The sequence below is a fragment of the Callospermophilus lateralis genome, chromosome 4, assembly GCF_048772815.1.
Source record: "Callospermophilus lateralis isolate mCalLat2 chromosome 4, mCalLat2.hap1, whole genome shotgun sequence".
NCBI classification, from domain to species: domain Eukaryota; kingdom Metazoa; phylum Chordata; class Mammalia; order Rodentia; family Sciuridae; genus Callospermophilus; species Callospermophilus lateralis.
Genome location: NC_135308.1, coordinates 159,922,144 through 159,936,713, shown reverse-complemented (window position 1 = coordinate 159,936,713; position 14,570 = coordinate 159,922,144). Strand labels below are relative to the sequence as shown.

At 40.5% G+C, this 14,570-nt stretch overlaps 1 protein-coding gene across 2 annotated transcripts in view; it reads right to left on the bottom strand.

Annotated features, from left to right (window-relative positions):
• Ep300 (EP300 lysine acetyltransferase) overlaps window positions 1–14,252 on the bottom strand; it is an 80,568-nt gene extending 66,316 nt beyond the window's left edge. For both annotated transcript variants that reach the window (XM_076855217.2, XM_076855218.2), the window contains exon 1: window positions 12,971–14,252. In XM_076855217.2, coding sequence (XP_076711332.2) covers window positions 12,971–13,064 — 94 coding nt within the window. In that variant the 5' untranslated portion in view covers window positions 13,065–14,252. The remainder of the gene's footprint in view (window positions 1–12,970) is intronic.
• Between the last annotated feature and the right edge of the window lie 318 nt (window positions 14,253–14,570).

Genomic DNA, 14,570 nt, shown 5'->3' with positions numbered 1-14,570 from the left:
GGGGAATATAGTTACATGGGGAATATAGTTCAGATTAGCTGAATAAAATACTATGTTCACATTTAGAAGCAACACAGCTGGGCATGGTGATATGCACCAACAGTATCAGTCACTTGGAAGGTTGAGGTAGGAAGATAGATCACTTGAGACCAGAGTTTAGTCTGAGGCCAGCCGGGTCAACACAGCAAGACGCAGTCTAGGCAAAGGGGGTAGCCTTTCTAGCATGCACAAGGCTCTATTCAATCCAAGCATCACATAAATGACAATGAGAAGCAGCAGCAGCAACCTAGAGGGTCCTACAACATATAGTTTGAGATTTTTGTTCCAGAGGGAAAAACTCAATCACCAAAGAATTTTTAAGCAGAATTATATGAACAAATTTGCATTTATTAGAGATAATTCAAGGAAACAGGATGAAGAATGAAAAGAACAGAGAAGTCTAGTGACAGGGAGAACAGTCAGGAAGCTACTGGGGAAATGATGTAAGTAAGCAGTTATACCTGGAGCACAAATATTAAACTGACAGAGGTATCAAAAATTGTAGGTTGGGAGTTACCAAAAAAAAAAAAAGTCCACCCTAAAATTTTGGGCATGGACAAGGGAAAAATATACTGGTATAGTTAACCAGGGCAGGGGGTAGGCACATATTTCACTGGTAGAACTCAAGCCTAGCACGTGCAAGGCTCTGAATTCAATCCTTGGCACCAAAAAACAGAAAACACACACATACCATGTTTCTGTAGAGAAAAATGTGAAGCTTATGTTACTGTTGGAAAACTTACGCAGTGCTGACTATTAGGTACCTAATTAATAGAAAAGGCCCACTAAGAGGCCATCAAAAAATGCCAGAGGTCAATGACCTATGAAGATGTTAATCAACAAAAGATGTTAAAATCCCAACATTTCCCAGTCTGTCCCGCAACGAGAAAGTTGTAGTAGCTGGCATCCCATGCTTCAAGGAAAATCCACTGAACATAGATCATGGGAGATAATTAGTAACTAGGTAGCAGTTTTGTTGGAGTTATGAGGGCAAAACCCAAAAGGTTGAAAAGTACAAAGTAAAAAAGTAAAAAAAGGAAGTATTTCTTCTAAATAATTTACTTCTGGGCTGGGGTTGTGGCTCAGTGGTAGAACACTTACCCCTACTATGTGTGAGGTATTGGGTTCGACCCTCAGCACATTAAAAAAATAAAATAAAATAATTCACTTTGTCTCGTTTTGATTTGATCAGAAATTCATAAACCTGAGAAAATTACAGTGGCGCATGCCCAGAATCCCAGAAGCTTGGCAGATTGAGGCAGGAGGATCTAGAGTTCAAAGCCAGCCTTAGCAAAAGTGAGGCACTAAGCAACTCAGAAAGACCCTGTCTCTAAATAAAAGAGGGCTGGGGATATGGCTCAGAGTGTCCCTAAATTCAATCCCCAGTGCCAAATAAATTAATTTTAAAAAATAAAACAAAATTTAACATAACACATGATTTATCCAATGGACCATGTGTTAGAAATGTGATGATCTGCCAGGCACCAGTGGCACAGGCCTGTAATCCTAGCAACTAGGGAACCTAAGGCAGGAGAATCATAAATTCAAGTCAACTTCAGCAACTTAGTGATCCCTTGTCTCAAAATAAAAATAAAAGGGGTTGGGAACATAGAATGGCCCTGGGATCAATCTCCAGCACCAAGGGGGGAAAAAAGACAATTTAAATAAAAACAAGTTTGGGTTAAATATGTGGAAAACTATTGAGTCAAATCACCCTTTCATTATTGGGTACTGATTCTATAGATCACCCATGGTGCCTATTGCTTGTGGTCTTCACAGCAGATTTAACCACATAATTCCTTGTAAAATGAATTCTGCTCACTTAGTCTTTCCAAAAATCAAAAGATTAAGACAATTCAAAATTTCTCCTGAAACTTAAAATCATCCACCATGAAATATATACAAGAAGCATAACCTTCAAAATTAGCACAATTAACAACAGAATCCCAAAAACTACACTGTCTTATAAGCATAATTACAAGAAAGTTTTAACACTTAAATAGGATGCAAAACTTAAAAGAATTTTAGCTCAAAATCTAATTCTACCGTATTAGTTCCTCTTACAGTTACACTTTTTTTCATTTAGAGGGTCACAAATTATTTGTTGAACTGTTTATTTTTGTGCTTTAGGCAAACTGAAGTCAAATCAAGTCAGTTCTGTTCTTAAGGTGTATTCATTAAGTAAAAATCCTTACTAATTATCCCAAAACTAGGGCTGGGGATATAGCTCAGTTGGTAGAGTGCTTGCATCACATGCACAAGGCCCTGGGTTCAATCCCCAGTACCACACCAAAAAAGAAACCTTAACTAGTAAATTCTCAAGTACCCACTTAGAGAACAGAATCCACCCACTGTTTCTCCTTTCTTCACATTAAAATGAGGTTAAAAAAGACCTGGGGATGTAGCTCAACAGTAAAGCACTTGCCTAGCATATATAAGGCCCTTAGTTCAATCCCCAGCACTGCAAAATATAAATAAAAAACCAGAATACACATCCCAGATCTGGAAACCTTTATTTCCTTCATCTACTCTGATGGTGAGGTCAGAGGATGAGCAGAAGCTAAACAGATGAAGAGTGGAGAAAGAGAACAACCTAAAGAGGGAAGGGGAGATTCATCCAATTCATCAAAGTAAAGCAGGGGGAGCCAAATGAGTGCAGAGGAGGGCAGAGATCAGAATGGAGCCTCCTGTACACAGCTCCTGTTGAGGGATTTGGAACCCCCCCCCCTCTCTCTCACACACACACACACACACACACACACACACACACACACACCAGTCAAAATCTATCTAACATCATTCTTATAATGGTTTGGCTAAACACTGCATAATTGTTGCCACCATATTAACTCATATGCAAGAGTAATTTGTGCTTCCTAATCTTGTGCCAAAGACTTCTTAGTAATAAATGATTTTTAAGTAATACTGGCATAGTTTTGGTTGTTTTTTTTTTTTTTAATGTCACATAATGGTCGCACCCCACTTTTTTTGCAATAAATAAAATCTGTAGGGCTGGGGATGTGGCTCAAGCAGTGGCGCGCTTGCCTGGCATTCGTGCGGCCCAGGTTCAATCCTCAGCACCACATACAAACAAAGATGTTGTGTCCACCGAAAACTAAAAAATAAATATTAAAAAAATAATAATAATAAAAATAAATAAATAAAATAAAATCTGTAGCAATTATGTGGTGAAATATGGTACTAATCACAAAGATTCCTTGTTATCATTGATTTGGGTCATTCCTACACTGTTTACTTAAAAGCATGCAACTTTCAAAACACTAGACTTTTGGGGAAGCAGAAGGGGATGGAATCTAGCTATGTTGCCTAGGCTGTGCTTGAATTCATTCATCATCCTCTGCCTCAATATTAACAGCTAAAATTAAAGGTATATGTCACAGTGTCCAGACTGTAGCCTTTAATATGAGGCAATTCAAACTTCACAAGCATATGAGGTTAAAATAACTTTCCCTTTGTATTTTTAAGTAGAATTTTAATACCTTACATATGATACAATTAAAAAAAGAAAGAAAGAAATGGCAGGATGCAGTCAAGTGTGATCCGAGCTGTTCAGGAGACTGAAGCAAAAGGATCCCAAGGTTCAAGGTTAGCTTGAGCAAAACAGCAAGTCCTCAAAATAAAAAAGTACTATATAGCTCAGTGAGAGACTCTGGTTCAATCCTCAGAATAACAAAACAAAACAAAACAAATACACTTATCAAAAAAAGAGGCACAAACATTTCAAACCACAAAATCTGAAGGAACACTAATTAAAATGAAACATCCACACTGAAGACAAGATTTTTAATACTTCCAAAACAACTGAAAAATCTCTTTATCTATATTTAGACTGAGGATGATGATTGTACAGGATCACATACTTCTTCATTCTGGCAACTGCTTACTTTTAAATCCAATAGAATCAAAGGGCAAAATCACAAGCAAATTTTAAAATATGCACTTTTTTTTTTTTGAGATAAGGGTCTTGCTATACTGTCCATGCTGACCTCAAGCAGTCTTCCTGACTTGATTTCCCTGCCTCAGCCTCCCTAGTACTGGGGACTAAAAGGCAAGCAAAAAATAAAAGAAAGAGCTGGAGTTACAGCTCAGTGGTATAGAGTTTGCCTAGCACATGTGAGGCACTGGGTTCAATCCTCAGCACCACATAAATAAACAAATAAATTAAATAAAGGTATTGTGTCCATCTAAACTAAAAATATATTAAAAGGGGGCGATGGGGATATAGCTCAGTTTTAAAGCATCCCTGGGGTTCAATCCTCAGCAAGAGGTTGGGGAAAGATGCTATACTTTGGGAAGAGATTAACTTGGAAGTCCATTCTTAAACATTATCACTTATATATTAAAATTTAAACAGAGATAAGAGTACTGTAACTAATCAGGAATGTGACTGGGACCCTCTTTTAGAAGCTTTACACTGACTATCTGCCTTGCTCTTTATCAATAATGTTCTCATACAGTAACAGTGTGAAAATAACCACAAGAGAATATTATTATTTATTAAAATCCACCTTAACAACACAATGATATGTTTACTTATCTACACTGTGTGTCCGTATCTATGTGTCCATATTATGTGTAATTAACACAACAATAAAAAATAAGTTTTAAAAAAACATACTGTGTGCTTAACTATCGCTGAACATTTCTTGATTCTGAGTACACCTTGGGGTTCGCTCCAAACAAATGCCCATAGGGATCCTATATGGAGAAGGTATCATACCATCTCTTTAACAAAATCTCCTAAAATTGCACATCTGTAAATAACAAAGGGGAAAGTGAACTGTTTGTGACTACTATATTTTCTACATTTATGTTAATTGGTTAAAAAATATGGATCTTAAAACAATTCACTTTGGTAATTTTAATTTACCATAAACTTCCAAGGCAACTGATAAGCTCATTTCAAGAGATGAAAAACCTACTCCTGATCTTCTTCCAATTATGTTCTCTCCCAGTTTTTGTCTACTATTTCACTCTTCTGCTCCTACAATTTTAACCCCAATGGCAAGATAAATGGCCCATTTCTTAGCATGTTTTGTCTTTCCAATAATAGGACCCCAACATTCTCTTCCACCTGCATGGCATGAAAACATCCCAACTGGGCTGGGATTGTGATTCAGCGACAGAGCATGCGCCTAGCACCACATAAAAATAAATAAAAATTAAAAAGGTATTGTGTCCAACTACATCTAAAAAAAATAATAAAAAAAAAATCCCAACTACACAGCCTTTGTTACAGACACATAGAACCATTTGTATTTGTTCCACCTGAAACACTCTTCCAACTTTCCTACTTTTAAGAAAAGGTAAGATATCTTCAGCTCCAGCAAATAAATGTTTTTCTGATTTTCAGCCAAACCCAAAACCCACCCTGTCGGAAATGACCCCTATCCTCTTCCTTTGAAACTTTTCAGAAACAGAACTTGTGAGATAACTATGTACACATATACCATCCAGATCCCTTAAGGTTTTGAAAGTAGAAAGCACTATTCTTTACATTCCAAATGCCTAAACTTAGTAGGTATTCAATGTTCCGTTGGCTGAAAGGAGATACAGGAAGAGCAAATGAAAATTGACTTATTCAATTCAGGAGAACCATACCACTTCAAAATATTCAAAACTGAATCCATTACTAGCCTCCTTGCTATATATGTAACACTACACACCAAAAAATATCTTCCTACATTCTCTAACATAGTAAATCATCACCTTTCCAGCTACCCCAACTTGAAACTTGGGAATTATCATTGCCTTTTCCATGAGCTACCTAACATCAAATCAATCTTCCTTCAGATCTTTCCACCTTTGTCCACCTTCTGTGACAAGCCCATCCTTACCAACACTGAAACATTTTCTCACTGCTCACTCTATTTTTCCCTTCTTCTTCCCAAAGAACTTCTCACTTAAATTAATCCTCCAAGGTATAATTCTAGTTCCGTCCATTTAAAACAGCTAAAATGCAAAGTGTAAACTCCTATAAACATCATCAGCCCTGTATGAATGACCTCTTATTCACTTTACGGTGCACTTCTTTCTATTCCTGAGGTTCCCTGAAGAGGCCATCCTCTCTGGCCTCATACATTCTCCTGTTCCAGCCTGGGCTCACTCTTATTAATCCTATCTCTACCCATGAAATTCCATCCGACACCAATCCTCAAAGACAGGTCCCAGAGCCTATAACTACTGGGTTAAGGGTCCCCCTATACCTCCCCCACCCTTCTCCCCTTTATCTATAAACTTCAGGAAGGAAAAGAAGGAACTATGTCTGTCTGGATATCACAGTGTTCCCTATACTGAGGATAAAATCCCACCATACAGAAAATGTTGCCTCAATACTTAACAACTGCCATCTTGTCAACTCTTCTAAACAAATACTCTTCAAACTGTGGCTCATACACCAACAGTGGGTCATGAAATCAATATACTGGGTTGCAAATCTGTGCTTAAAAAAAACGAAACAGGGGCTGGGGATGTGGCTCAAGTGGTAGCGCGCTCGTCTGGCATGCGTGTGGCCCGGGTTCGATCCTCAGCACCACATACAAACAAAGATGTTGTGTGTGCCGATAACTAAAAAATAAATAAATATTAAAAAAAAAAAGAAACAGAAAATATTGGAGTACAAGTAGTAAAAATAAATATTGTTTGTTCCCTTGTTGAGACAGTGTCTCTGGTTCTACATATAAAATTCAGTTCTAATGGGGTGTGGTCAAACTGTTGAAAAGCACTGAGTGTTCCTACTTTTCTTCTTCCATAAGAAAATCTTAAGACCCAGATAAGCAAATGAAAGAGAGAAAAAATAGTATTCAATCACACAATTCTTTAGAAAAAGCCATTCTTATCTTAAGCAATACCAAATGAGAACAATTTGTTTTCCAGTTTCTCATTATGCTTTAAATATCTGTTCATCTTCAATTACATATACAAAACATTCTATGCAATAATATAGTACTTTTAATCTTAGTTTAATCTTTATTCCATATCCTTTAAACTCCAAAAAAAAATAATCTTTGGGTAGATGATGTAATCCTACATCATAAAATCACACTCTAACACTGCTATCCAAACTTCATGTACTTGCCCTTCTCTTTATCTACTCTAAATATATAACCATTTAAAAAACAAAACATATTACCACTTTTCCTGTGATGTATTTGGCAATGAAGTTAAAAACAATTAAAAGTTAATAAGTACAACCTATGTAGCAGCAAGTAGTTTTATGCATTTTATAAAAAGAATTCTCAGCTCAGCATGCTGGCGCATGCCTATAATCTCAACTACATGGGAGGCTGAGGCAGGAGGATCACAAGTTCAAGGACAACCTCAGCAACTTAGTGAGACCCTGTCTCAAAATAAAAGGAGTGCAGGAGCGGTAGCACACACCTGTAAACCCAGTGGCTCAGGAGGCTGAGGCAGGAGGATCCCAAGTTCAAAGCCAGCCTCAGCTGTCTCTAAATATTAAAAAAGGGCTGGGAGGGGCTGGGGATGTGGCTCAAGCGGTAGCGCGCTCGCCTGGCATGCGTGCGGCCCGGGTTCGATACTCAGCACCACATACAAACAAAGATGTTGTGTCCGCAAATAATACTAAATACTAAATAAATACTAAAAAATAAATATTAAAATTAAAAAAAAAAAAGGGCTGGGGGTATGTATGTATGTATGTGTATGTACCCAGTGGGACAGCCCCCTGGATTCAATCCCAAGTACTAGGGAGAAAAAAAAAAAAAAAAGAATTACCATCCTTTACTCCTCACCACAATCCTATAAAGTGATACTTGAGGAAAAGAGGCTGAGACACAGATTAGGTAACTGGCCCAAGATTCAGTCAGTCAATACAGGTATGGGATCTATACTCTGATAGTCTTGATTCTAATCTCATTCTCTTTACCACTCATTTTTCCCCCCAGTAGTTTAAATTTTACTATCTCTCTCACTTAACAAAATTACTCCTAATTGCCCTTTTGAGCATTTATAAAAAGGATCTACATCTGAAAACAAATTATATCCAAATTGCTTAAAAGAGGCTTAATACCTCAATTAATATTTATTCTCTTAACTCCTTTTTGAGAACTGAACAATAATAAAAAATTCCTATTAAAATTTCAAAAGGAGGGCTGGGGATGTGGCTGAAGCGGTAGCACGCTCGCCTGGCATGCGTGCGACCCGGGTTCGATCCTCAGCACCACATACAAACAAAGATGTTGTGTCCGCCGAAAACTAAAAAAATAAAATAATTTTTAAAAAAAATTCAAAAGGAAACTACCACCTATCATGTGAAAAAAAATCTGAAAAATTCAGTGTTTAAAAATTTTATATTTGCTATAGTGTTTCAATTGGCCATTAATTTCACTGTTTGCTATACTCAAAAAATTCAACTTCAGGTGGAGGACAAGTGGTACATGCCTATAAGCCCAAGTTCTAGGCCAACCTCGGTAACACTGCAATAGCATGTTATTTAAAACAAAACAAAACAACAACAACAAAAAAAAAACTGGATGTATAGCTTAGTGGCAGAGTGCTTGCCCAGCATACAAGAGGCAGAGGCTTCTTGTTCAATCTCTGATACTTCCAAAAAATAAAAATAAACATAAATAAATTCAGGTTCAGAAAGGAGGAAACTAAAAATCTGGACAAACACTCAAAAGAAGCCATGTCTTATTTTTTCCATCAATCTGGTTGTATGGCAGAATAACTCCTGAATTGTTTTTGTAAATACACCAGGAAGAAGTATTTTACACTCCCACTTGTATCTGCAACATTCTTCCCACTCTTTTCCTCTTTCCTTTTTAACCACTTAATGTTTCTACAAACACCACCATGCACTAATTTTCAACTGTTTCTATTTTTTTTTTCCTTTTTATGGACTAGTTTAGAAGAGGTAGAAAATTAAAGAAACAAAAAATGCCAAAAGGTAACCAAGGCAGAAAGCTTTTCCTCAAAACTTCTCTCCCATCTATTTACTGGACATGCTAATACATTTCCCATCCCTGCAATAGAACACGAACTCCTGGTGAAAAAGGGTGTCTTACAACTTTAAAAAAAAAAGTCACTTTTACTCACTATCGACCACAAAAAATCTTCTTCAAGTTTTATCAATGAATTTACTAGGCCCTGAGAAGAATAAATCTTACCAGGCCAAAGAAAATTAAGGGAGTTGGTAAAATGCTCCAGTCAGTAATACCTCACTAAACCAAAGATGCCAGAAGCATAACTCTAAAGTAAACATTCATGCCTAAAAAATAAAATTATAACACCACAGGTCTAAGAACTGAGAAAGGAATGGCCTCCATCAAAATGTTCTGCTAAGGATGGTAAGTCACTGGTGCATAATATTATTTTGACAAAGTAAAACTGACATTTCAAAAATCCTTACCATCTTTTTAATGTATACATTAATCTAGTGGTTGACATGCTGCTATATTTTATACTTTGCCCTGAACCTCTGGGAAGGTGGGGAAGGCATAAACCTAAGCCAATCTCAACATATACAGTAGGACCACCCATCATCCCAAAGTCTGTTCTTTTCAGTATATATAGCAGTTAAGTGCTTACAAAGCAGTGACAGAACATATTCACTGAGCAAAGATGGCAACGGATCATCCTTCTCATTTCTACTCAGATTATCAAAAACAGGTTCAAGAAACTTTTCTAGAACTTACCTGTTATTAACTTTTCTAGTCAAATTTACCAAAACATTTTTATAAACAGTTTTTATGGTCTTTTCTGGAGAAAAGGGGTAGGATAAAAAGGCATTTCATTATTGAATGATTTTGCCCTAACCATACCAAACCAAGTAAAATGTTCTCTTTTTTCTTGGTACTGGGGATTGAACCCAGAGGGGCTTTACCACTACACTACTTCCCCAGTCCTTTTTGAGACAGGCACTCACTAAGTTGTTAGACTGGCCTTAAACTTGTGATCCTTCTGCCTCAACCTTCCAAGCCACTAGGCCCAGCCCAAACTAAACAGAAATTTCCATGAATAAAATGCAAATATTGAAACAATCATAAAGGTGAAAAGATAAAAAGTCTCTTTTTCTCCCTATTTTGACATACAAAATTTTTTACTATACTTGAGCATTAAATAAGTCATTTTCATTCTGTCAGGGCCTAATCTTAGAAGTTCAGAAGCTGGGATTTAAGTATTAATTTGTTTTGTAATACTTTAGCATGTCAACCCACTGGATTCCAGTTTTCATTCCTATAAGAGTAAAACACTCAAACATCCTTTGTAGGTATGTGCTTAACACTAGAAACTTTTTAAAAGTTTCTAGGATCTAGCCAGGCACACACCTGTAATCCCAGTACTCAGGAGGCTGAGGCAGGAGTATCTCGAGTTCAAAACAAAACCAATCTCAGCAATTTAGCGAGGCACTTTGCAACTCAGCAAGACCATCTCTAATGAAATATAAAAAAAGGGGCTGAAGATGTGGCACAGTCATTAAGCACCCCTGGGTTCAGTGTCCAGTACCAAAAAAGAAAGTTTCTGGGATCCAGAAGTTTTGGCTCATTTTGGCCAGTTCTAATCATAATCAAATATCAAAGAACAGCTTCCTTTTACATTTATAAAATAGTAAAGCTAAAAGTCAAAAATGTAAAGTTGTAAATTTGAAATGGGAAGTTTTAAATGTGTCTCGATTAAAAACGACCTGCAAACTTACATTACACAAAAAAATATCAAAATGTAATGGTGCTCAGCATGAAGTGAAGTTCAGAAAGTGGCAGGTTTTTTTTTTTTTTTTAATACTCATCCCCTACCCCTCACCCCCCCAAAAATCCAGAGTGGTTAAAATTTGGAATTGTACAAAGAATTCCAGGCGTAAAGAATTGATAAGGGGGGATTAACTCTCACTACAAATCTTAGAAAACCGTTAAGATCAAATTCAAGAATTAGTGAATTAACTAATTCCAATGTTTAAGGACTCTTTTTTTTTTTTTACATTTAGGACTCATAATATTCAAAGACATTTCAAGAAGTAAAACAGTTTTTGCTTATTAATCTGGTATGACACTACCAAAATGAGTTAGCCCAAGTTGACAGAAGTTAGTCAAGGGCACAGATCAGTAATGGAGAATAAGTAGTGCACCTGAACAGACAAGAACAGAACTCCAAGTTTAAACTGCTCAAATCAGGACTCAACAAAATAAAGCATATAAAGTTTTCCCTACAACAGTTACTAGCTAATGCAAATGTAAAATCCATTACCACCTTAGGCAAAAACTAAAGAACAAAAACTGTATTATACAAAAACTGAAGAAATAACACAAAAATCTACAGGAAAATACATGTCTTAAGATGATTTTAAAATTTGAATGACACCGTAGTAAGTGCAAAGAAATACAACATATTAATGTGTATGAACTTTGAAGAGAAAGAGCTTTAAAAAAAAAAAAAAAAAAAAAAAAAAAAACAACCCTTAAAACTCCAGAAACTTCAAGGCACAGGCACAGATCAAAGTTCACATATGGCCAATGCTTGTTCTTCGGAAGAAGAACACTATTAAGACTCCTACTTCTCAATTTTTGCAGGTTAACTTGGACCTGTGACTTATGATACACCTAACTCTATAAAAGCAAAAAATTCAAAGCATTTGCTATATCCTCGTATTTTCATCCTTTTGAGATGAACTCTACTTAGAAACATGCTTTAGAAGTTTTCTGCAAACTTAAAGGGTACATTTAACTCCATTAGGCACTCTCACTGGCAGATGGAGGGATGACGTTGTCCCTGTTCTCAGGGAGTTAAAGAGATGCTCATAGTAAGGGGGAACATCTTGGGGACTGTCAGATGGCCAGCCATTCTTCCTCTTCATTATCCAGGCATCTCAAACAACTACAACTGCAAAAGAGAAGGTCGCTGGCCATCAGGATAACACCATTAAACAGTAAGTAGGAAAAGAAAAGAATGATGGAAGAGATTTCCCTGAATTTCCCCTAACAAAGGGACTGTCTACAACTCAAGGAAGAAAAGAATCAGAGAGCTTTTAAACTGAAACCAAGACCTTCAAATATATTTGAAGAGTATAAGGACAAAAACAAACACAAACCTAATGCATATTTTAAAACTTTTGTACAAACAATTCACGTTTGAAGTTCATGACTGGGACACTTTCAACTTCGAATCTCAATTTCCAAATACACAATTCCAGAAAATCATTTATCTTTTCTCTCCCCACTCACCATAAGAAAGTGACAAACTGCAAAGAAAATGCCTCTACTCTCCCAACCCGAAAACCCAGAGTTTCAGACATTTTGGTCTCAGAGAAAATGAACTGGGAGATGTAAAATGAACTGCGCTCCATATTGATTCTTAAAACAAATAAGGAGGAAAAAAAAGGCTAAAAATGGTTGGTAAGAGCAAATAATTTTGTTAAAACTTTACGTCAAACTTGAAATCTACTATCTCACACACACAAAACCAAGATTTTTTACATCCTACTTCTCAACAGAAAATCTTCTGAAAGGAGCAAAATCTTGAAAAGGAAAAGTGGGAAAGTAAAGGAAACAGAATAAGTATAACGAAGGAGAAAAAATTCAAAATTCCTCAATTACTAACAACAAAAATCAAAACTAAAATCGCATAAAAAATTCTTACACACAAATGCATTGGCATTTCTCAAATTAAACTGCATTGGAGTAACAATAAAGGCCATTTCCATACAACACTCACTTAAGAGCTCTAATTCCAGAACACACATCGATATGACATAGTGTTGCAACGAATGTATCAGGAGGCAAAGAAAATGGTTGGGCCACTGGACGTTTTCGACCAGCTCATTCAAACACCTTTAAAATTAATTACGGGGCAGGAAACTAGGAGGAGAGAAAGAGAGGAAAAAATACAGAAGAATAAAGGTAGACTGAGCAGAAACGATGAAGGGGGATGTGGAAGGCCGGGGCTCCCCGATACTAACCTGTGCCATCGCTGGCCGACGCCGAAAGGGCCGGAGATGAGAGTTTAGGCCGCTTGGCTGAAGGCGGCCCGGGTTCCACCACATTCTCGGCCATTTTTAATTCTTTCGGAGATACAGGAGGGGAAAACGAGAATCCTCAGGAAATATCTTCTTCGGCCTGGGGTCCCCGCCCCGCTCCCAGGGGTGGGCTTGGGGGCTCCGCCGACACCCGAGGGGGGTGGGGAAGTTCCTTTTTCTGTTCGCCGGGTCGCGGTGGCTGGAGAAGGATGCGGACTCGATAGGAAAGGTAGGGGCAAGTGCGAGGGGCCGGGCCTCCGCCAGGCCCGGAGGAGGGCACAGGAACTAATCCGCCGAGCGCGTCCGCTGCGGCGAATTCCCAAGAACTCGCGGCTCTAGAGGCGCAGTCCCCGGCCCGCCACGGCCGGCCGCTGCCTAGCCGAGGTCTCTCGGAGCTCCGCCGCCGCCATCAGCCTCTTCCTCCTCGGCGCTGTCCTCCTCCTTCTCATCGCCACAAGGAGGCGGGGGCGAAAAGGGGGGAGAGGAGGAGGCGACGAGAGACACTCACCTCCTCCCGGTGCCCCCTCCCGGGCCTGCGCCCCCACCCTCCGAGCCCTCCTCCTGCCGCCGCGCTCCGCACCGCTGCCGCACCGGCCCCTAATGGCCGCAGAGAGCTCACCCGAGCCGAGAGCCAGGCTGGCGCCGCCGCCTCACATCGCGCGGCTAAGACGCCGGGCGCGGGGCTCGCCGGCCCAGAGGGCCGAGGGGGCCGGGCCAGGCAGCGCCGCCCGCCCGCGCCGACGCCGAGCCCACCGAGGAGGCCCCGCTCGGGCGGCGGCGCAGGCGGCCTCCTCTCGCGCCGCGCTCTCCGGCTTCGCCCTCCGCTCCCGCGGAAAATAAATAAATACGGCAGCCGCTACGGCCCCCACCCCCGGCGGCCAAGTGCCGGGAGCGCCCGCCCCCCGGGCTCGGCTCGGGCCGCCCTCGGCGGCGGGCGAAGGCGCCGCGGGGCGCGGGGTTATGTAATGGTCCCCCCTAGGCGTCGACGCCGGCCGGGCTCCCGGGCCGCGGTGGGGGTGTGTGCGGGCGAGACGGGGCTGGGGGTCGCCTCAGCCCGTGCGCCCCGGGCCCCCTGCCACTGTCTCGGCCCCAGCCGCCGCTCTCCGGCCCGGCTCCCCTCCGCACTCTCTCGCTCCCGCAGTTCGCACTCAGCCCGGCGTCCCGCCTGCCCACTCTCGCCCGCTCCCTCTCGCCCTCTCTCCCCCCCAGCCTAGCACACAAACAAGATGGCGGCTGTTGTTTCTTCCCTCTGCCGAACCCTCCTTACAGGCTAGCGGTAGCGACGGCGGCCGGAAATGAGCCAAGGGGGGGTGAAAAAAGGGGAGGGGCTGGGGCTCCGGAGGGAGGTGGCTGGGGGCGGGGCCTCGCCTGAGCCGCTCACACAATGGGGGAAAGAGGAGCCGGGGGCGGGGCCGGTTCCAATCACGGGATCCGCCCAAGGCCCCAACGCGCTTGGCGCTTCCGCAAACTCCCCCGGCGTCACCCCGCGGCCCCCTTTAAAGGGGAGGGCTTTAAGGGGGGGGCCAGAGGCGGACTCGGAACC